Raw genomic sequence first — 21929 nt, 5'->3', positions numbered from 1 at the left:
GGCAAGAGACAAAGAGGAATTTTAGGAATATCAAAGGGCCAGTGAACTAACATTTGGCTAAGTGAAGATAAACACTCCTTGGATAACAGCCCCACTGTAAATCTAAGAATTCCCCCCCCCCATCTTGGACCCCACATTCCTGTGTTAAGGTTTGTTTGTTAGATAAGAACTCTTCAATGTATATAATCTGGTCTTTAACGTCAAACCAACGCAGTTTCCATTAGGGAACTCTGCCCCAGTTGGTAGATTCTTTATTTCTCTCTTTTATTAATAAATTATGGTTCCAATAATCAATATTCTAGGTGTTTGAACTCATTTGTGAAGTGTCCCACTTCAATATGTCTCTAATTGTTTGCATGCTGTCTCTTTCACTAGAGTGTTAAGAGCTGAGGGACACTATTATGCCTTTCTTTGTGTCTTGGATTAGTCCTGATGACAAGCCTGCTGCTGTAGACAGGATGGGTCTAACCCTGGAGAGAGATGCAAACTTGACAAATTGAGCAAAGAACTTCCATTGGCTTTCCCCCTCATGACCCACAGCTATCTTCCAAACAGGAAGTCCATTGTTCTGGGGGCTCCAGTTACTCCAGAGAATCCTTGACAAAGCTTGTGACCTCTAGTTCATTTCTTAGCATAGTCTAAAGTTTCAGCTCCACGTTAATCATCTGTAAAATGGTGGTGGTGTAATACATTGTTTATGCTTTTTGATCCAGCAGTCCTTCTAATGAATCTAGACCCCAAAGAGGAGGAAGAGAGCAAAATAAAGACTCCAGATTTGCTAAAATATTCATATCATTCTTTTTTAGCAGCAAAAAGATGGGGTGAGAGAAGAAGAGGTATGTGCCCAAGAATTCACAAATAACACCATAAAGAATCACAGATATGAGGAATTCAGAGAAATATTGGAAAAATTTTATGATGATGCAGAGGAGGAAAAAAAATCCAAAGCCCACCTAATTGTAAAATGAGGGTAACAATGGCACCTATCTCACCAGGTTGCTGTGCTTAACACAGTGCCTGGCACGTAGAAGATGCTATATAAATATTAGCTATTATTATTACTGTAACTACAACTATAAGATGAACAATGGAGATAACTAAAAATGAAGATAACACTAAATAGCAACAAAACAATAAACAAAAAAGACAGTCTTGTTACCAAGTTACTAAAGTTAAATTCTCTCTCTGCTTTTTTTTGTTGTTGTTATAAACAGTAAAGTACAAGGGTGAGAAATCACATATGCCATCATATGTATGGCTATATTGGATAGTTTTTCTTGACTGCTCTCATGGGAAGGTGCAAGGAATACAAGGAAGAAGTGACTGATGTAATAGAACAAAATGTCAATTCAATCATGATGATGTAGCAGAGAACAGCCCCTTCTGGTAGGCTGCATGATATGGTCCCTCTCTCTAAAGGACAAATATGGACTAGCAATTCCTATTTAGTTGCTGACTTTTGGGTCTCCAAGCCTGGAAGCTGTGTCAAAGATGATTGGTGGCTAACCCAGGCAAGTGAAATGAGCTACATGTGTACCTCCACCACCACAAATGACAATAGTAACTAATAATTACTAAGGGATAGAGGTAGAATCTCTATTTCTTCCTTGCTCCAAATTGTGTGGTCCAACATTCAAGGACTGATCCAGGAAGCTGACCTTAATTTTTATAATGCATAATATTACATAATGAGTATATAATATTATAAACATTATCTATGACATAATATAAATGTGAATATTGCACAATATAAAATCTAACAATCACATCTTTATAAAAGAGAAAATGAGTTGCGAGTTCCACACAACCAATTACAAATGAGCCATTGGAACACAATCAATAGGTCATTGTTGGAAGTGGCCTTTAGAGGGAAATGAAAGAGGCATCAAAGAGGAAACTTTCAGCAGAGTTCAGTATGTGAGCATAAGGTATCTCTAAGCCTCCCTTCTAGCCCCTTTATTCTTCTTTGCATTCTTTCTTGTTCATTAACACCAATATCACGAACCAGGGAGTAAAATAGGTCTAAGAGTTTTCACATGATCTTTTTATCTAGTCATTAATAATTTAGCTTCTTATTAACTTGTGTGAAAGGATATAAACACTCAGAATTATGAAATAGTGATAAAGATCATTTTGGTCACAGAGAAAGTGTTATTTTATTAGCTTTCTGGAGAAATAGGTTTTATTAGATGGAGGAAATGTGTTAGGAAAGGTAGCAACTGGCATGCAATTGGACTCATTCTCTGCCTCTATTCAGAAACAAGCCCTTTCCAATCTCCACAATGAGGAGAGATGGGCTCTTATTTTAATCACAAGTTGATAAGTTGATTTATGTGCATGTTACAATGAAACCAGTGTAAACACCCTGGAAGCATTCATTGTTATTTATCCCATCAGGCTGCCTAGAGTTTTCCATTAATTTTATTTGAAGCTGGCATAAGGGGAATTTATATTTGCAGTCAAATAAAACTCTTGAGTTCTCATTCTTCAATACAAACTCTCATATTTCCAATTAGAAATGTTTTATTTCATTTTGGAAAATCATAATCATCAGTTGAATGGGGAAGGTGAATCTTCATTACAGGCTATGAATTTACTTTCTGCTAGCGTCTTCAGCTAAAATGTTTCAGTGGGGTCTAGAGGTGACCCTGGATCTCCATAGTCATGAACAGACCAGCAATAGCCTTGACAGTTCCAAACCTGCAGAAAAGGCTCCTGGCCCAGCCTGAGAACTGACTACAGATCTAAAGATGGACTAATCAGCCTTGGCTTTGCTATTACTGTTCTTTCCTGAGGTCACTTTGGTCTGGTCCCAACCCTTTTGTTTTTCCCTTCCAAAGATGATGTCTTTGCCTTCTAGGTCATCTCCCAAAAGAACTGTCTGGTTCTTCTGCAGTGGGGTAACCTCACTGGCCCATACCTCAGGAAATGTCCCATAGCCTTATGCTATTGTTTCCTGTCTTACCAGCATGGGCTCCGTGCCCCTGGCTCCATCTGCCTGATGGATTCTGCCAGCTATCAGTGCTTAGAGGACTTTCCTCTGGTTCATGAAGCTGCAACTCTATCAAAGGCAAGATGTACCGCACAGTCCCCATGAGGCCTTGACCAAGCCGGGCAGGCCCATTCATGCTCCCCCATCACATCCCTCCAGCCCCAAATCAGAGGCTTCTTCTTCCTCCTAAAGGGAGGGTCTTAGGAATGCCACTTAGGCATCTCCAGCCCTTAAAAGTATTGAAACACAAATCTCAAAGCATTCTCTTTTCAATGTGTGAAGGGCTTCCTGAGCAGCCAGGACTCCAAAGGTTCCTTATTGGATGAACAGCGATCCCCTCCCTGAAAAGGATTATAATTTCCCATTCTGAGTTCAGTGCATCAGGCCTGGTGTTAGGCCAGTGTCCTGGATTCAGGAAGACCTGAGTTCAAATCTGAATTTAAATGCTTATTAGCTAGGTGACTCAGGGCTGGGAGGATCAATATGATATGATTCACAAAAAGCACGTAGCACAGGGCTGGGTACAGAGTTGGTACTATGTAAATGTTGAGCCCCTTCTCTCTTTCATTCTATCTTTAAGTAGGGTGTTGGCCTCTGCAGCCCTGGGGTTGGTACTCTCCTTGCACCATGACGGGTGGATGGTGTCATTGTTTCAAGGGGTGCACTGTCCCCATATTCTTAGGTCCAGACCCTCCACTCCCCACTGTGACAGAGGCTGGCACTAGAGAAAAAGTGCCAGGCTGAAGAGTATGTGAAATTGATTACCTCGACCGGGGGGAGGGGCCCCAGGAGTGGAATCTGGAGGAGGAGTCTCTGGGTTGGAGAGCAGTGAGGGTCTCTCGGTCTTGAGAAGCCGAAGAGAGAGGTTGGGAAAAAGACTTTCTCCTGAGGGTTACCCACTTTTCCTGCTGGTGACTGGAAATCTTTCCCCCCAACACTTCCCAATTAAAGGGACTTTCTGAAGAGAAACCTGAGCAGACTTTACCTCAGCTCCTGTTGCCCAGGGGTGAGTCAACCTGACTTTCTTTCAGGGGGCTCAGGCTGCCAAGGCCCGAGTTCCCCCCAAACTTGAGAAGGGAGGGGAAAGGGTTTAGATAGAGACAGGGACCCCCTTTGCCCACTTGACTTTTCCCATTCTTCCCTGCCCGTTATTTCCTTTTGTATTACCTGATTGAGTTAACATTAAAATTCATCTGTTCTCCAAGCTGAATGTGAGTGAACAGATCAAGGGGAGACCCTTTGGTCTCGAGTAGTGGAGAGGGAACAAGAGGGACGAGAGAATTGGGGAGAGCAGCTTTAGCTAAGGAGGGAAGGCAGAAAGGGGAAAATCTTCAAACCCCCTCTCCTCTCTCTGAGCCAATCCATTACATCTGCTGACTCCCCTGAACCCTGCTTTGAGAAGGGGGTTCTCCTCCCCTTCCCCCTCTCCATATAGAAAGTCCAAACTTCCCTGATTTTATCTTTTTTTTTTTTAACCCTTACCTTTTGTCTTGGAGCCAATACTGTGTCTTGGCTCCAAGGAAGAAGAGTGGTAAGGGTTAGGCAATGGGGGTTAAGTGACTTGCCCAGGGTCACACAGCTGGGAAGTATCTGAGGCCAGATTTGAACCTAGGACCTCCCATCTCTAGGCATGGCTCTCAATCCACTGAGCTCCCAAGCTTCCCCCTTTTATCTTTTTTTTTTTTTTTTAATATACCACTGCCCCACACATATGCATGTTCTCAGAGCAGGGCACAGCCCAGAGACCACAGTCAGTAAGGAGTCCTTGAGGTGGCTCAGTTTCTTTGACAAAGCCAAGCCAACAGCATTTGTCCAGCCATGACAATGACTTAACCCAATGCTGTTTTATCATTTGCCCATGTAGTTAGTTCAGCAATGTTGACAGACACAATGCTTCATTTCATTATACATGGTAGAAGACATATTTTACCACAATCAGTATTTTTAAAAAATGATAGTCTAGGGTCCCTGCAGGGGGCTGTAGCCAGGATGGAGATACTGCACCTGGGGCACCATTCTCTGGGGGTCCATAGCCACTAAAGCCCCCATTGTCTTTAGCTAACGTCATAATAATCATTCAATGAATATGTATTAAGCCCCTGCTGTCTGCTGGGCACTGTGCTGAACCCTGGGTACACAAAGAAACAAGCAAACACATATGTAGGAACAAGTTACAGACAGGATAAACAAAATAGTTGAGAGAGAAAGCAGCACTTCCATATGCACGGGGCATCTTCACTGTTACTCCTCTGGTCCTGGCTGCTATCATAGTGGCTGGTAGGAAGGGGTCTCTGCTGGTTCTTGTTCCCTGCTAATTACTAGCTTCATAATGATATAAAGCCAGGCTGCCTGGGTCCTATTCCCAGGGAGCATCCCAAGCGTGAAGGGTGTGGAGAAGAAAAATACTTCCCATGACTACTGCTTTGCTCATCCACTACCGTCCTTTCTCATCCCAGTGGATGGGAAAAACTCTTTCCACCAACACTATTTAGCACCAGGGTTTAAAAAGTAAAGGTGAGGATTCTGGGCGAGTCATTTAATCACCATTGCCTAGCACTCTTCTGCCTTGAGCCAATAATTAATATTGATTCAAAGAAGGTAATGGTTTTTTTTTTTTTTAAACAGAGTATTATTCAGAGAGTAGTCTTCCTCGGAATGCCTAGAACTAGGCATGAACTGAGATCATAAAGAGAATCCCTTAACATATATGTCCCCATACTTTAGAATTTTGTGTCCAAAGTGCTTTTGGGGTGCCAGCCCTCCCACTGAAGCCCCCTGGAATTGTGTAGCTGACCAGATCCACTTTATGAGAGAGACTGTCTATGGATATCCAGGAGGCTGAGAGGCAGTCATGGCAGGATTGAGTAATAAAGGCTAATTTCTCCCTTTGATAATTATTCATCTTGAATTTCTTTGTCCAACATATCTCTACTTCATGTTATAGTGTGATTATGAAGTAGCCATTGTGGGTTTGTGCTGGCAGAACTCAAGTTCTGGCAGACTCTGCCAAGCCAGACAGAGGCATCTCATCCAAGTCCAGGGATAAGCTATGAGTGTGTCATTCAAAGCTCAGCCTAGCCAAGGCTAGAGGGAGCAAAGAGTACAGGGATGACCATGAAGGCTTGGACCCTAGGAACACAGGAAGATTGTGAGGTAGGTCCTAGGGGAGAGAGTACCCAGTGGATTCTTGAATCTAACAAATACAAGTACACCAACTAGTTAGGGAATCATGACTTCTTAAAACTTGAAGGGACCCGATAGACAAGTTCTATTTGAAACTCTTCATTATAACCCTGAGAAAATTGAGATTCAGTAAAAAAAAAAAAAGTGAATAAATTATCCAAGACTACACTAATGCTAGGATTTAACTCCAGTCCATCAACTAACACTTATTACACTTATTATAGTGTGACATTTCACAGATGCTTAAGGTTGATAGTCCTTTCCTCACAAGTTCACAGGAGGCAGGTAAAGCCAGTGAAGGGGTGGGCTATCCCATGTAGTGTTCTGTGTTCTGATCCCTCCTGATGGTGGGCCACTTGTGTTCTGGTTCCTGACCAAGGGACGTGCACTCACCAACAATGACTCTTGGGGGGATTCTCTCCAATTGGGGAATGACTGAACAAATTTTAGTATATGCTGGTGATGGAATACTCTTGTGCTCAAAGGAATAATAAACTGGAGGAATTCCATGGAGACTGGAACGACCTCCAGAAATTGATGCAGAGTGAGAGGAGCAGAACCAGGAGAACATTGTAAACAGAGACGGATACACTGTGGTACAATCTAATGTAATGGACTTCTCTACCAGCAGCAATGCAATGATCCAGGACAATTCTGAGGGACTTATGAGAAAGGGCACTCTCCACATCCAGAGAAAGAACTGTGGGAGCAGAAATGCAGAAGAAAAACAACTGCTTGATCACACGGGTCGAGAGGGAGATGATTAGGGATGTAGACTCTAAATAATCAACCTAGTGCAAATAATAATATGGAAATAGGTCTTGATCAATGACGCATGTTAAACCCAGTGGAATTGTGCATGGGAAGGGGTTGAAGGGAGGGGAGGGAAAAAATATGAATCTTGTAACCATGGAAAAATATTCTAAATTATCTAATGAAATAAAAATTTCAACAAACAACAAAAATTACTCTTGCCTGGTCTCTGGGACTAAGTGGGTGTCGAGTGAAACGTGATTGGTAGCTAAGTTAGGAAGAGCTATTCTGAGCACTAAGAAGTGAGAAAAGAAGGCTCTTGGTGTCTTTCAAGGGGGCTTTGTGGAATAAGCCAACAACTATGAGGGGTGGTGGATTTCTCTTCCTTTCCTCTCCTTGACATATTTGCTAGGACAGCATACATGCAAAGCAAAGAGAACATGTGTTTGTGTAGGTGGGGCTGAGATGGGACCTGACTCTCTGCTTTTTTCATTTTCTTCATCTTTTTCTAGGTCCAGGATGTGAACAGTGAAACTGAGAAGTGGACATTTCTAGACCTTTTGGCTACCTTGTTCAAGAGGTCAGAAATCACTGCATCGGAGGCTGGTTGCCCTTGGAGTGCAGAGGGGTCCTCTCTGTAACTCTGCCTCCCAGAGGAAAGGATGATCATTCTGGAACCCAGAGGCTTGTCTCGAGTTTGGCTGGAAAACCTGGACGTCAGGTCACTGCTGTAACAGGATGCTGAGGTGAAATTGAAATCTCTTCAGTACTACCTGCTCTCTCAACCCCCAAGTCTCCTGGAACACTTTCCTACTTCTTACAGAAGATCAGAACAGGAACGAGGGGCTCCTGGTGGGTCTTCTTTGAAGTAGGAGCTCTACACGTCAGGTGATACTGACAAACATTCCGGGGTCCCGAAGGGGTGAGGAGGATGAGATGGACGATGTGCGTCAGGAGGGCCACTGAAGCTGGTAGCAATCAGAGGTGATGTTTATTGATCATAGCTAGTATTTTATAGAGAAAGTGATGTAGGCTAAGGGATTAGGTAAGCTTTTTACATGGATGATGGCTAGTAATGATTTACAATCTTAGTACAATGACTTAGTTTACCTCACTGAAGCTTAGTTTTCTATAAGAGAACAAATCACCATCTAGGCAAGCTTCTCACAGAATTCCTGAATCAATAACTTCTTGGAAGAACATACAGTTTTTACAAAGTACAGCAGGGAGGGATTGGAAAGGAGGGGTTTTGGGGGCCTCATGTGAGGAGTGATTCTGGCCAGACCATGGCTTTGATTTTACTGGGGTCCACATATATATACATATCTACTTAGGAGTCTCTGAAGCTTATAGCCTTTTTTTCTTTTTCATAGTGGAGGAAAAAGGTTGACTTGTACCTGGCGTCTATTACTCTGTATAGTGACTGGTTTTTCTAAAAAGGATGCCGTTCACCCTTTTTGGTGAGGCCATAAGACATATTTAAACTTCATAGAAGAGATTTCTCCCACAACTCAAGGGTTCAGCGAACTGAGGAATGAGAAATGAAGGTCCTTAAGAGTAAGACTTTCCCAGGACTCAGCCTGGTCCCTGGGAAGTCAGAGCAGAAGCCCCTTATGGGAGAGGAGTGCCCACTGGGTAACACCAGCGTTCTTATTCCCATTGTACAGATGAAGAAACAGAGGCTTGGGGAAGGGTAGCCACTCAGTCAGTGTTAGAATGAGGATAAAGGGCAGGACCGTACTGTTCTTGACACACATCATGGCTGCCTCTAATATACTCATTCTCCCACTTCCCTGCCACTGACATTCAAAATTCATAAAGGCTGGCTTTGTTGTCTTCAAAATCAAAACTTACATAGCATTTCTCTTGAATGATGCTATTATTTAACCCATAACTTCCATTCTTACTACCAGAGAAAACAACAGAAAAGCCTTTATTGCTAAAAGAACCTTGATGGGGCTTTCCCTTGTGAATGAAGCCCATGAAGGATATTTCCCTTTTAGAAGTCTTCTTCCAGACGCAGGACTCCCACACATTCCCCAAAGAGGGCTTCTGCCGCAGAGAACAGAGGATGAAATGGACAGTGGAGGTTCTTCTCCAAAGAGCGACCGTCTCCAAAATCGATCTCATTTGTCTCCCTTACCCACCCAACCCTCTCCCAGTTATAGCAACAGCCTTTAGTGCCCCTGCCATTTCTGGAACATCCGGTGATATTGATGAGGGAGGAAAAAAAATGTCCGAACCCAGGGCTTACAACACTTGAATTTAAATTAACAGGTAATGGCCTCCACACTGTTATTATTACGGGAAAATACACGTTTAGGCCAAAGCCTGAAGTTGTGAAGACACTGGACTTGGAATCAAGAGATCCAAATTCAAATCCTGGCCCTGCCGCTTACTATCTGTGAAACTCATGGCAAGTCTTCCTTCCTCTTTGGGTCTAAATTTTCTTGTCTATGAAATGAAACAACCGGGCTAGATGATAGGGAAGGTCCTTTTGAACTTTCAAGGAACCTATAGTTCTATTATTCCCAGACCTCTGTTATTTTCTTTATTCCTTTTACCCTTTGGGAATTTTATCCACTGCTGTGGTGCCAGTCTCCAGGGAGATGACAGATTTATCTTCAGCCCTTGCTCTCTTGTGAAGTTCCAGACCAGCCTTGCTACTGCCTTCTGGACCTCTTCTCACTCTTACCATTGTCTTCTTCTAAACCTGCTCTTAGATTCCCCATTCCTGATTGTGATTCTTTTTTCTCCTTTCCAAAATTATTTATTTATTTATTTTTAAACCCTTACTTTCCATCTTAGAATCAATACTGTGTATTGGTTCCAAGGCAGAAGAGTGGTAAGGGCTAGGCCATGGGGGTTAAGTGACTTGCCCAGGGTCATACAGCTAAGAAATATCTGAAGTTTAGATTTGAACCCAGAACCTCCCATCTCTGGACCTGGCTCTCAATCTACCCGGAAACACCTAGCTGCACCCCTAAATCATTTTTAAGAGGAAGGTAGAGATAGTCCCCACTAAATGCTGACTACACAACCATACATGAATAGCTTAATAAACGTCTTTATCAAAATAAATGATAAACACAAATCAGAGAAGTCATATAGATTAGGGCACAATGAGCTTTTTTCCTTGAGAGCAAGACAAAAACTTTAGCCTTAACCAAAGAGAAAATGATCTCTCTGGGAGGTGGGGAGGTGAAAGGAAGGAGAATTTGCTCATAGAAGTCTCTTGAATTGCCAGTTCTGGGGATCAAATGATATACTGGAGGCTGGCTCCCCATGTATGCAGTCCCAGGGAGATGGTCAGTCTTCCATTAAAAGGTCATACTTGCTCCTCTCAACTAGCTCTCTTGAAGTCCTCCAAACGTCTCTCTTGAATGGCATGCTCAGGGGTCTCTCAGTCAATCAGAAGTCACCTCTAGTGACAGATACATCACAAAAAGCATGGTAACAAGAGAGTTACCAAACAGTGTGAGGAAGCAGTTAAAGACTGACTTCTACTCTCCAGTTGGGCTATCTCCATTTGATTTAGCCTTCCCCAGGCCTCCTTCCTCATGCAACACACGGGAGCTCATGGTACTATTTGCCACCCTTACGGATGCTCTGCCAATTCAGGTTATATGTGGGGAGGTCCTTCCCACCCATCATTATTATTGAATAACCAGCTATCTAAAAACACGCATCCTTCTGAGAATCCTTGGGTCAAAGTGGAACCAAGGGCATATCAGCATTTGATATATTTTTTTCCCAACCTAAAGGGTGCCCATAGACCTCAATTTGGAATATTCCATTCATCTTGGTGGAGTCTGACAAAACACTTGCCTGGCACTCACTTGCCTTATCAACAAAATGACTTACTAAGGCCAAAAATGCACTTCCTGGAGGCCAGTTCTATGGCGATAAACTTCTTTGCACCAAATTAGAATGGACTGCAGAAATCAGACACACAATCCATCCTAGCACCCACCTGCTCAACTTTGGACTTTGAATTCTAAGGATCACTTTCACATGACACTGGGGCACCAAAAGAAGAAGACACTGGATGAGGAATGGCTAATTCTCAAAATCTTCAAGCCCAGGTCTCTCAGGAGTTGTTTGGGTGGATCAGAGGATGCCATGTATGTTTTAGGTGGAGGGGGGCTCTTGGTCATGCAAAGTAGGATTCTAGGCTTCTGAGGCCCCTTCCAGTGGTAATGGTCTGTAAGATCAAATGGCAGATGTGATTATGAAGATAAATTTTTTCAATGAATCATTGAGTAGCAATATTTAGGAAGGTTTTCATAGCTTCTCTGAGAATTAATGAAATAATACGTACAAGGGGTTATATAGAATTTAGCAATTTTAATATTTGTGTGACTTTGGGCAAGTCTCTATTAGACTCAGTTAAAATGGTGATAATAGGACCTACTCCAGAGTTGTAGTGAGAATCAAATGACTTACTTGTAAATAACACTGAAAACTCTGAAATGCTGTATGAATGTTAACTAGAATTATATTACATCAATGTGAATAGGGGACTGGACACTAAACAAGGGCATGGCAATGGAGCAGGACACCATGCCAGGAGCCAAGTTGTCTTAAGCTATTTGTTGGGTATCCAATGGCTTTCAGTATTGGACTTCCATTGTAGGTGTTAGCATGTCTTTGTGGCAAGGACAGGTCAAGATGAGGGGACGCACCCTTCCAACAGTTTGAACCTTTTGAGTTCATGTGCCATGGGATCTTGGGGATTGGGGTAGGATGGGAGTTGATCATATCTGGATGGCTTCTATAAATTAGGGGAGATGTGAGCAGTACTGGAAATGCTGAGAATTTAATTGTCTTTGGAAAGAACTTTGGAATAATCTACAAGCATTAACAGCTATTGTTCAAAACTTTTGAGGATAAGTTTATTATCATAACTTGTGCTTCAAGGTTGACAGTACAAGAATCTTGTGTTGTGGGTAATAATCTTTATACCAGTGGATGTTGCTAGAAGGGTAGAGATGGCTGATGCTTGTGGTAAGGCATAGGTCCTTTCTTCTTTTGCCCTATCAGATAGTAGAGTTGAATCCTTCTCAGAGCTTTCCTATATTCTCCTTGAGGAGAGCTTTGGGGTATGATCTTTTTCTTTCTGGAAAATTAATCAGCTATTACTGTGCTACAATGATGAGCTCACTTTTTAGCCTAAGGGCAATAAAATGGGTCTTAGATCCACATGGAATCTATTTCATAGGAGTTGGTTTATCTTATCCATTCATGGTATTTTGTGGAATTTCCATGAGACAAAAAGTTACTAATATAGAGGCTTATTAACATTAACTGAGCACCTAATATGTGCTAGGCAATGTATTAAATATTAGAGATAAAAGGAAATCACAATAGCTTGAAGCCCCCACTTGGAAAGATCCCTAATGTTGAGACAGAGTTTGCAATCCCTGACTTCTCTAAAACTTAGGATAAAAAAGGGGGATGCAGGAAACATTTAGGTAAAAGGAGTGAGCATAATATATTACAGTATTTGTAACTATCTGGGAACAGAGTAGTCAAAGAAAAGAGCAAGTGTTTTGTTTTGTTTTGTTTCCCCCCCAAGAAATGGACTTCCCTCAGTCCTTGAGATGAATGCTGCTAGTAGCTTCAGCCCATGTCCCTGGGCCAAGGTGCCTGTGGATGGCCTGGCCTGATCTTAAGGACTCTGATGAGATTCCACACCTGTGTTTCTATTTTCACTTGCTGATCTTATGATTCCAGTTCTTTCCAGACTAGCTCCCCAAGTCTTTGCCTACTTTGTGGTCCCTGATTCTATTTTCCAAATCCCAGGGGGAAATGTCTCAGGAGATTAAGAACCTACAGAAATCCTTGTGTGTTCCAGGGGATAAGTATTTCCTCTGAGCCCTGAAAGCAACATGTTTATAAGGTGTCTGGCACATACGATATTCTTGATAAATGTTTACTGATTATTATTTGATCTTAAAGCTGGAAGGCTGACTCAATTACAACCTGGGAGTTCTTAAAGGGTCATACACATCCATTTAAGATAGGTCACAGCTTTTAGAAATATATTTATTCTCCTTAGTAGGGATTAAAGTTTGGGGAACTAGGTCTTGCTGATCTCTCACTTGGTCTGGTCACACTTGTAAATAGAAGCACACTTGGACCTCCTGGGATCCCATCACTCCACAAGGGCAACCAAGAGGATTGGCAACTATTTTACAGAATGGCCTTAGGGGCAGGATTAGGAGAATTAGGAACTATGCTTGGAAGCAGGTGGTACTCGGATACATACTTCATAAAAACCTCCTAAAAGGAAAAAGACTAAATTGCCCTCAGAAGTTGAATTGGTTGATGAAGTTCCTCTAGTGTAGCGGAATGGCTTCCTGTTCATGTAGGAGTTGGCCCCTATATATAGAACCCCCGGTTCTATAAGCCGAAGACCATTAGGTAGGAATTTAAATGAAATATCATCCCATGCAGGTCTCTTGCGCCCTCTCTCCCAAGTCCCCTCGAAATTTCTCAGGCATGGATAAAAAGAATTTGGCAGGGGTCCACCTGGGCTTTGTTTGAATATGGATAGCTCTATCCCTGCTGGACAAAATGGCAAATGGACAAGTGTTCAGAAGCCAATCCAAATTAGGCAGTGGTCCCCAAAGCAGTTTACTGAAGGCGACATGATGGTGTTTCACTAAGCTGTCCTCTCCACCAACTCCAAAGCTCCCAAAGTTAACGACCTACTTCACTGACCTATTTCTGACTCCAGGAATGCCAATGTGTATGGCAATTCCTTCTGATTGGGCCTATGATCACATGCCTGTGGAAGGGAGGCCCTCTAGTACCAGCATGAGACCACCCCGCCCCCCAGCCCACAACCCATGACTTAGCATGTGCTCAAAGTCCTCGGGTAGTCCCCTTCCACTCCAAACAACTGGCGGCAATCTGCCTCTTGGCAGGTCCCTCCCACTCCAAATTAGAATTCTGCCCTTTGGAATCCAAAAGGTCAAAGTTAATCTCACTGCCATCTTTCAACTACTGGGAGTCTGGGGTCACCCTCATGTCACACCCCTTGTCCATTTGCAACCCTGCTCTCCTCAAATCTGTCTACTCCAATTCAGGTTAAACATTTTGAATTCCTTCCCATATCTGATGCCCTTCCCCAACCTGGCCGTCTTCCCTGGGACACTAGTCATTCCTCAGTGGAACTTAGAGCTAAGCAGAAGAGTGGCCTGGAACACCTTTCTTTTTTCACGGGAACTAAGACCCATCTGATTTTGGGGGCTGCCAGAGTCCACTGAACCTCCTAGGACTTTTTCAAATGGCCCATCAAGCCTCACCTCTCTCATGATGTGCTTATGAAGAGCTGTCTTTTTAAACCTCTACCTTGGTCCTTTGGTCTCCAGAATTCTAACTCTCTCTCCCAGATTTGGGTCCCTTGACAGGCCTACTGTAGGTGCGAATGAATATCTCTAGAGAGTACACCCAAGGGTGAGTAACTGGGTCCAGATTGGACCGTGGAGGGTCCTGAAACTGCAGAAGCCTGTGTTTTAGGCTCAATCCAGCCTCCTGGTGAGTGCTGGAGTATAAGTCAGAGTGGGAGCCTCAACAAGGTATTCCATTTGGGAGCATCATTGACCACCCAGGCCCCTACACCAAACTTAGTTCTCCCCAAAAGAAATCACTGATTGCAAGTGCAAGCTCATTCACTTTATCACAGCCACAAGTCTAATTCATACATATAGGTATATTTCATGCATACAGCTTGTGCCTGGAACATGACAAGAACACTTACATCGATTACATTTGGGTTTCTTTGACTAATTACTAAACAATTCAATAACACTGTTAATTTTATTCCAACTTTATATCACAAACTAGAAATAAATACTACCCTTGAACAGCTGTCTGATATGGCCTTTATAACGGTGGTGTTCAGCTTCGTCTTTCCGAAAATTAAATGCTCTATTTTTTTCACTAGCAAAATGCACAATTAATTACATACAAGATGAGTCTAACTTATCACAGTTAATGGTGGAACCACAGGAATTCTAAAGAACATAATGTTGGTATCAGGATCAGGAAGAGTTTATCTCTTGGTAAACATTCATCTTGGACAAATCCTGCTGGATTTCATTTAATTAAAAAGCTGGAAAAGAGAGAAAAAAAAATATTAAGCGCTGCAAATAATGACAGCCTTATCCCCAAACTCCAGAATAAATAAGGGTTTTCAAACTTACTCCATATTAAACATTTTCAAAAAAATGTCAAAATATCACTAATTATAAAGGTACTTAGGACATAATGGAAGGCAATTATAGAAAATAAATGATGTCAGAAGGTAACTTTAAAGCTGGGATGTTCAATCCAGTGGCAAAATTCTTTTGCTAAGTCTGATAGAGTACACATGGAGAGGAGGAAGGTGGGCGGTCAGGAGCAAGATATTGCTCAGGTTCCTTTGGGAAAGAGCTGGGGAATGAGAAAGTCTAGCTGTAAGTGGAGAAGCCCTCACATTGGGGAAGGCCCCGATGAATGGGACTCTTTAGGAATGCACATGCTCTTTCAGGGCTATAAAATCTTAATCTATTGGCTATAGCTATTTCTTTTGTGACAGCTCAAGTCTCATATGTGCTAAAGGCCCATGGCAAACAGTGGTAGACTAAGGGCTAGACATCCATAGCTTGGGGCACCTTCTTCTGGTCTGGAGTCACCCACTGGTCTGTGTCTCCCTGCAGATACAGACATCACAAACTCAAAACTGACTGAAGGCCTGCTCTAGTAGTGGCCACACTGTGACAGGAGCATTAAGCCAGCATTGGTATTGGCAGGAGTCAAAAGAGAAGACAACATGTGCAAATTTTCAATTTCCCTCACAAAGCCTGAATAATCTTATTTTTCTGAATTTGTGGACTAAAAACAAATTCATGAGGGTTTTACTCATTTTCCTGTTTGGAGTTTCTAGCTTTCTGCAAAACCATTAAATCCGGATAAATCCCGAAGAAGAAAAACTGTGACAAAGGAGAGACAAACTGTTGTTTAATGCTCATAAATGTTTATGAGCACTCTATTTTCAAAGATTCAAAAATTAAATGTGCAGAAGCTAATCATTAAAAATGAAACTAACACATCATTTTACCTCTATGTCACTTCTAACCCATTAGAAACACCCTGAGTCTGTGACATGGAGTTTGAAGGAAGCAGCTCCACTGCCTTTATATAAACAGGGCTGCAGAAGTCATCTATCTTTTGTCTGTTTGCAGTCTCCTTACCAACTGTAGTGGTAAAAGCCCTTAGGACAGTAATGATGGCAATAATATGATAATCATAGCATTTGGCTTGCAAAATGCCTTACAAATATAATATCATTTCATCTTAACAACAAGGTGCAGCAGGCTTTAGCATTATTCATTTTATAGACAAGGGGAAAAGGCTGGGAGAAGTCAGTGACTTGCCCAGGACCACATTGCTAGAAAGTGTATCTGATTCCACCAAAATCTCTGTTGTCTTTACATCACAATCATTTCTGGATTTGTCTTCCTCTAAGGGTTAAATCTGCCTGGTAGTTAAGAACAACAAACTAGTTGATCTTAAGTGTGCAAGCACTCATAGGGAAGTCAGAGCATGGGCTCTTCCACCCAGGGAAGCAGGAGGCACCTGTGGTCCTCCACAAATGTTGAAGGGTCTTGAACAGTGGAGCCCCTGGGGGCTTTCAGGGACTTTTCACCTTTGCTATCATCTTCCCTGCAAATTCTACAATGGGTCTTGTTGGTTTCACTCAGTGCTAGTTCATAAGAAGGCTGCTGAGTAGTTAATCATCAACTTCTGGGCTAAGTGCTAGGCATACAAACAAATGAAAGCTCCCCTGCCCTCAGAGGCTTTACTGTCCAGTAGGGAGACAATGTAGGCACAGCTAACCAAGTTCAAGATACATACACAATTCAAAGGAAAGGCTGCATTGCAGAGGTGGCACTATGCCTGAGCTAAGCTTTAAAGGGAATAAGAGGTGGGTGCTCAGGAGCCTCTGCCTAGGTGTCCCTAGACAGCAGGCAGTTTATGCTTTTCTGGTTTCCAATGCAGGATGATGGACACTACAGTAAACCTGGTATCCTGAGGACACTTTTATCACCAGCATTTCCTAACCCTGGCTCATGTTCTGGTCACCAATCATTTGTTGAAAAACCCTAGTTGAAGATTCTTTTAACTGTTCACCCTACTTTTGACTCTTCTTTCTGGTAATGTGTCTCCATTGATGAATCCCACATCAGCCATGAGCTGCTTCTTTAAGTCCCATTTTCTGAGCAACAGTTTCCATGGTGGGATGTAGGACATGCCAAGTCCCAAGCCTCCTGACTTTCTCCTTCAAAGACAGTATTCATGAAGTGCAGGTGGGAGGATTCTGAGTCACCAACAAAGAACAGGGGTCTACATGCTTCCCAACTTATTTTTGACCATTCATCCTCTACTTCCACACTTACACCAAAGCAATCATGATTAAATTTTTAAAAAATTGGATGGCTCATCAAATTCTTCAGATACTAGGATTACATCTCCATTCATTGCATTCATTTTGTTGGGGAGTCTTCTGAGATGACCCAACACATCTAGAGGAGGCGATTCTTGTTACCTCTAGATGCCCAATCAAATCTGCACACAGGTCTCAGAGCCTTCAGTCCCCTTTACTACCATTCTTTTCTGTCTTGTTGTTCCCTTACTAGCAAGACAATAAGTCAGAACTGTTAGATACAATTCTGCTTCTCTAAGAGCACACTCATGTGCTGATCACATTTTATGTACATTAATAATCCAAGGGAAATTGGTTATATTGAAAATACTATCACTCTCTTCTGCTTACTTGGGCATACAATGTATTTCTATCTCACATTTTCCTATCTAATCATTTTGATAGAATGTAAGAGTATAACTAAAGGCTCTCTCAGAGCCTTTATTATACTTCTAATATCCCCTAGTTTCAGGGATGACATGCCTGACTGGCACACAAGCCCAATAAAAGGACAGAAAAAAAATAAGATTTATTTTCAAAGTTCTAGAAACACTCCTCTGGTTTTTAAGGTTCCCCCATTTTGATCAGTACCACCATCCATCCCACAGGATCTGAGAGTGGAAAGACCTCACCCAACAAGAGTTGACAACCAGCTATCATGGTGAGGAATTCTCTTGACAATAATCCTCACTGATCCCTTTGCAACTCTCCCTCCTGCTCAAAGGACTCCAGGAGGAGAGAAGCCAGGCCATTGGGGCAGCCCACTATGCTTTTGGAGGGCTCTCTAGTCAGAAAGGTTTCTGTATGTCTAGCCTAAATCTATGTACAGTCTTTTCCCTCAACTCAATTCAACTGAATAACCAAGGCCTGATTAATCAGGTACTCTGTGGCAGCACTGCGAGTATGGTTGGGAAAATAAAGGCCCAAAGTAAACTGTCTTTGCAGGTTCCATGCTCCTGAGGGCATGGGAAACAACCTGGTCACAGATAAAGGGCAAGGTAATTCCAGGAAAGCAATGGCATTAACAAGCAGCAAAGGTGCTGGCCCTCCTGGTGAGGTGGAAGGTGGTCCCTAAGCTGAGTCTCAGAAAAAACCAGAGATTCAGAGCAGCAGGGATGAGGTGGCCACCAGCCTTTTTAATCTTCACACAAATGAGACCAATACTAATTCAGAGACCAGCTAAGAGTGAAGTGTGTGTGAAGGAGAGCACTGGGAAGCAAGGCTGAAGTCAGACTTGGGGGCCAGAACTCCTAGGCTTAGATGCTGGCATTTCACTTCCAAGTTAACAGGAAACCATAGGAGCTTCTTGAAGCAGAGGAGGTGACTGGGCATCTTGGGAAAATGACATGGCAACTATATCCATGTTGGATGGGAGAGGGATCCCAGTAAGGTGACTGATAATCCCATATGATAATACTATTTTTAATAGTAAAGCTGAGGTTCCCATTTCCATCATTTGTATCTGGTCAGGCCCAGCACCCAAGAGGGAGGTAGACACTCAGTGTTTGATGTCTTCTTGGTCTGCTGCCACCATCCTTCTTTTCCTTTGAAACTCCAACCTTTTGAGAGGATTGCAGGGACCCAGGTCTAGGTCTCTTATCTACTGGACCTCAGGTCACTTCTGTTGCTCTCCCTCTCTCAGTACACCCCAACAGCTGCCCTGATTTGGAGAAAGGAACTCCAACATCCAAGCTGATGGCTGTTAAACACCCTGGCTGCCTGGGACCTCAGTTTCGTCAAATCCTATGACCAATTCCTTCACTCTATCCTAATTGTGCTTTATGAGTTAATTCCTCTTATTTCCTGTCTTTGGCCCTAGCCCTAGCCATCATCCTCAGTTGACTACACACAGACTGACCCTCAACAATGACCTAGGGCAACAATCTGGTCTCATGTCCCTTTCCTCTCTTCCAACCTTGAACCTCCTCTTAAAATATAGTCCAATGTGTCTGTTCTCTATTCTTGAATTCCTTGCCACTACTCTCATCCCCTGGCTCAATCCTAATGTGACAAGGAAATCACTTTAAAAGAATGATATATATTAATTTAAGGTCGCCAAGGAATTCAGCTATGTAATTCCTGAGAGAGAGAGAGAGATAGATAGATAGAGAGAGAGAGAGAGAGAGAGAGAGAGAGAGAGAGAGAGGGAGAGGAAGAGAGGAAGAGAGAGAGGGAGAGATAGAGAGGGAGGGAGAGAGAGAGAGAGACAGAGAGACAGAGAGGGAGAGAGAGAGAGAGGGAGGGAGAGAGAGAGAGAGAGAGAGAGAGAGAGAGAGAGAGAGAGAGAGAGAGAGAGAGAGAGAGAGAGAGAAAGAGAGAGAGAGAGAGAGGGAGAGAGAAAGAGAGAGAGAGAGAAAGAGAGAGAGAGAAAGAGAGAGAGGGGGGAGAGAGAGAAAGGGGAGAGAAGGGAATAGGGCTTAAATACCCCTTCTGTTTAGGCTGGGCCAAGCCCTTAGATAGCTGAGGCAAAGAAAAGAGATCAGTACCTATCACTCATGTGACCAAAATGGAGAAACAGTCTCAGGGGCCTCCACCTCCAGCTTCCTTCAGAGCAAGCTTCCCAGAGCACAACCTCTCAGAGCAAAACCTCTCCAACCACCTCCCAGTCCTCAGACCCTGCTACCTTTAAGGAAACCATCCAAGTTCCCTCCCCTCAGTTCTCACATCTACCAATCACTGTCCATGTCTTCCCTGTGCCAATGGTGGCTCTAGCTTAACCCAGGACCACCCAGAGGTCTGTGGCTTTGCACATGTCTGTTGAAGGTCATATTCTCAAATAATTAAATCTTGATCCTTTGCTGCAGCCCTTCCTAAATCCTGTTACCCTGAGCAGGGTGGAGATTTGAAGTTCTAAGACCTGGTTCTGTCATTCCAAGTATCTCTATTGTATCGATTCTAAAATCAATCATGACTCAAAGAACTTGCTATTCTATGCTTAAGCATAGGTCAAAGCCCTTTCCATTGTTCAGCAAAAGGTTTCTGTCCTAAAGAAATCTTAATTAGGGAGGAGAATGACCCTCCCATACCAATGGGGTTCACATTCCAATAGACTATCAGTAGGAAATTTTTCAAGTATGAAATTTCTCAATGGTGAAATTTCTAACATTTATAAGTCTAAGAAATTTTAAGGTTTACAATCCCCCCTGATGATCATTGGGAGACTGGTCTCCCCATTGATCATTTAACATAATCATTTTGTAGTTCTAAATGCACTTCTAAGTATAGATATACATAATATTCAATTTTCTAAGAGAAATTAGAATAGTGAGAGAGGAAATAGAAAAGAAAAGAAAGCAAAACCAATGTTTTGCTAGGCGCATTGACAGAAAGCCAAATTAGAGGCAGTCCCTTTTGGCATAAATGTGTACAATTACAATAAATGTTCAATCAAAAGTTCAGTCCAATCAATTACATCCAAAGTTCATTCTTGATCTTCTTGATGAAGTGTAGGTTTTCGGCATCTTTCTGCAACAGTTCATTCTCTGGATATAAAAGTTTCAAGCTTCTTTCTTGAAGATCTTTTCTCAAACAGAATCAAAATCTTTGATTTTTTTATAACAGTAAAATCTTAAACAAAATTCTTGGATTTTTATAAAAATACCATCTCAAACAAAAAAAATTCTTAGATTTTAAATTAAAATACAACCCCCCCCTGAAGTAAGTATTAAAAAATATATCAAGTTTAGCTAAGAATGCAATGTTCAGTTATGGGGGTGTATGTGTCAATTATCAAAAGAGTAGAAAAATAATCAAAAACATAAGAAAAATTCAAAATAGGCCTTGTATAGGTCCAGTTTAAAGTAATTTCTATCCCACAAGTATGTAGGACAGGATGCAGTAATATTTCACTTAGCCATTTGTAGCCAAGACTACAGGAAGTTGCCATAATATAAGAAAAGAATTAGAATTCTATTTTGATGGGGAAATGTCATTCCCTCATCTGATTTTTTTTTCCCTTCAGGGATATAGGGAGCCAGCATGATAGTCAAGCTTTGTACTTGTTTGAGTACTTCACAAAGAGTGTAGATACAAGGAAGTCCTACGACTTAAACATAAGTTAAGCGTCGCAACCTCGAGTCTCACTTTAATATTTCTTGTGTGCTCTATTGGCACTATTCAGGTTTAGTCTGTGCTCCTTGTTTTTATCCCTTTTCCTGGAATCAGACACAAACATTAATCACAGTCCTATAATATTTTATCAATAAATGGCAGGTTCCCATAGTTTAAAGCTTTTAGGCATATATTGATATTATAGCAAGAGTATATATATTAATTTGTATTACTGCAGGAAAAAAATAATATTAATTATGTGTACCTTCAGTACCAAAAATGAGAAAAAAAATCAAATATTCTGATCAAAAAATAAAATAAATTAGAAAAATAAGAAAAAAAATCAGTAATTCAATATATTCTTGAAAAAACAGCATCCATTTGTCTATGGATGATTATCTCTAATTCATATGATAAGATAGAGTCACAATTCATATAATAGGATACAGTCAATCAGTCTCAGCAGAAGATGCTTTC

The 21929-nt window shown here is 42.0% G+C and overlaps 1 protein-coding gene across 2 annotated transcripts in view; it reads right to left on the bottom strand.

The window, feature by feature from the left end:
* Window positions 1-14589: 14589 nt before the first annotated feature.
* The window catches only part of TUSC3 (tumor suppressor candidate 3), a 69160-nt gene continuing 61820 nt past the window's right edge, over window positions 14590-21929 (bottom strand). For both annotated transcript variants that reach the window (XM_007495629.3, XM_007495630.3), the window contains one exon: window positions 14590-15050. In XM_007495629.3, the coding sequence (XP_007495691.1) occupies window positions 15035-15050 (16 nt within the window). In that variant the 3' untranslated portion in view covers window positions 14590-15034. The remainder of the gene's footprint in view (window positions 15051-21929) is intronic.

Source organism: Monodelphis domestica, chromosome 6, assembly GCF_027887165.1.
Source record: "Monodelphis domestica isolate mMonDom1 chromosome 6, mMonDom1.pri, whole genome shotgun sequence".
Classification (NCBI taxonomy): domain Eukaryota; kingdom Metazoa; phylum Chordata; class Mammalia; order Didelphimorphia; family Didelphidae; genus Monodelphis; species Monodelphis domestica.
The sequence above is the reverse complement of the archived record's forward strand: the minus strand, read 5'-3'. Positions and strand labels throughout refer to the sequence as shown.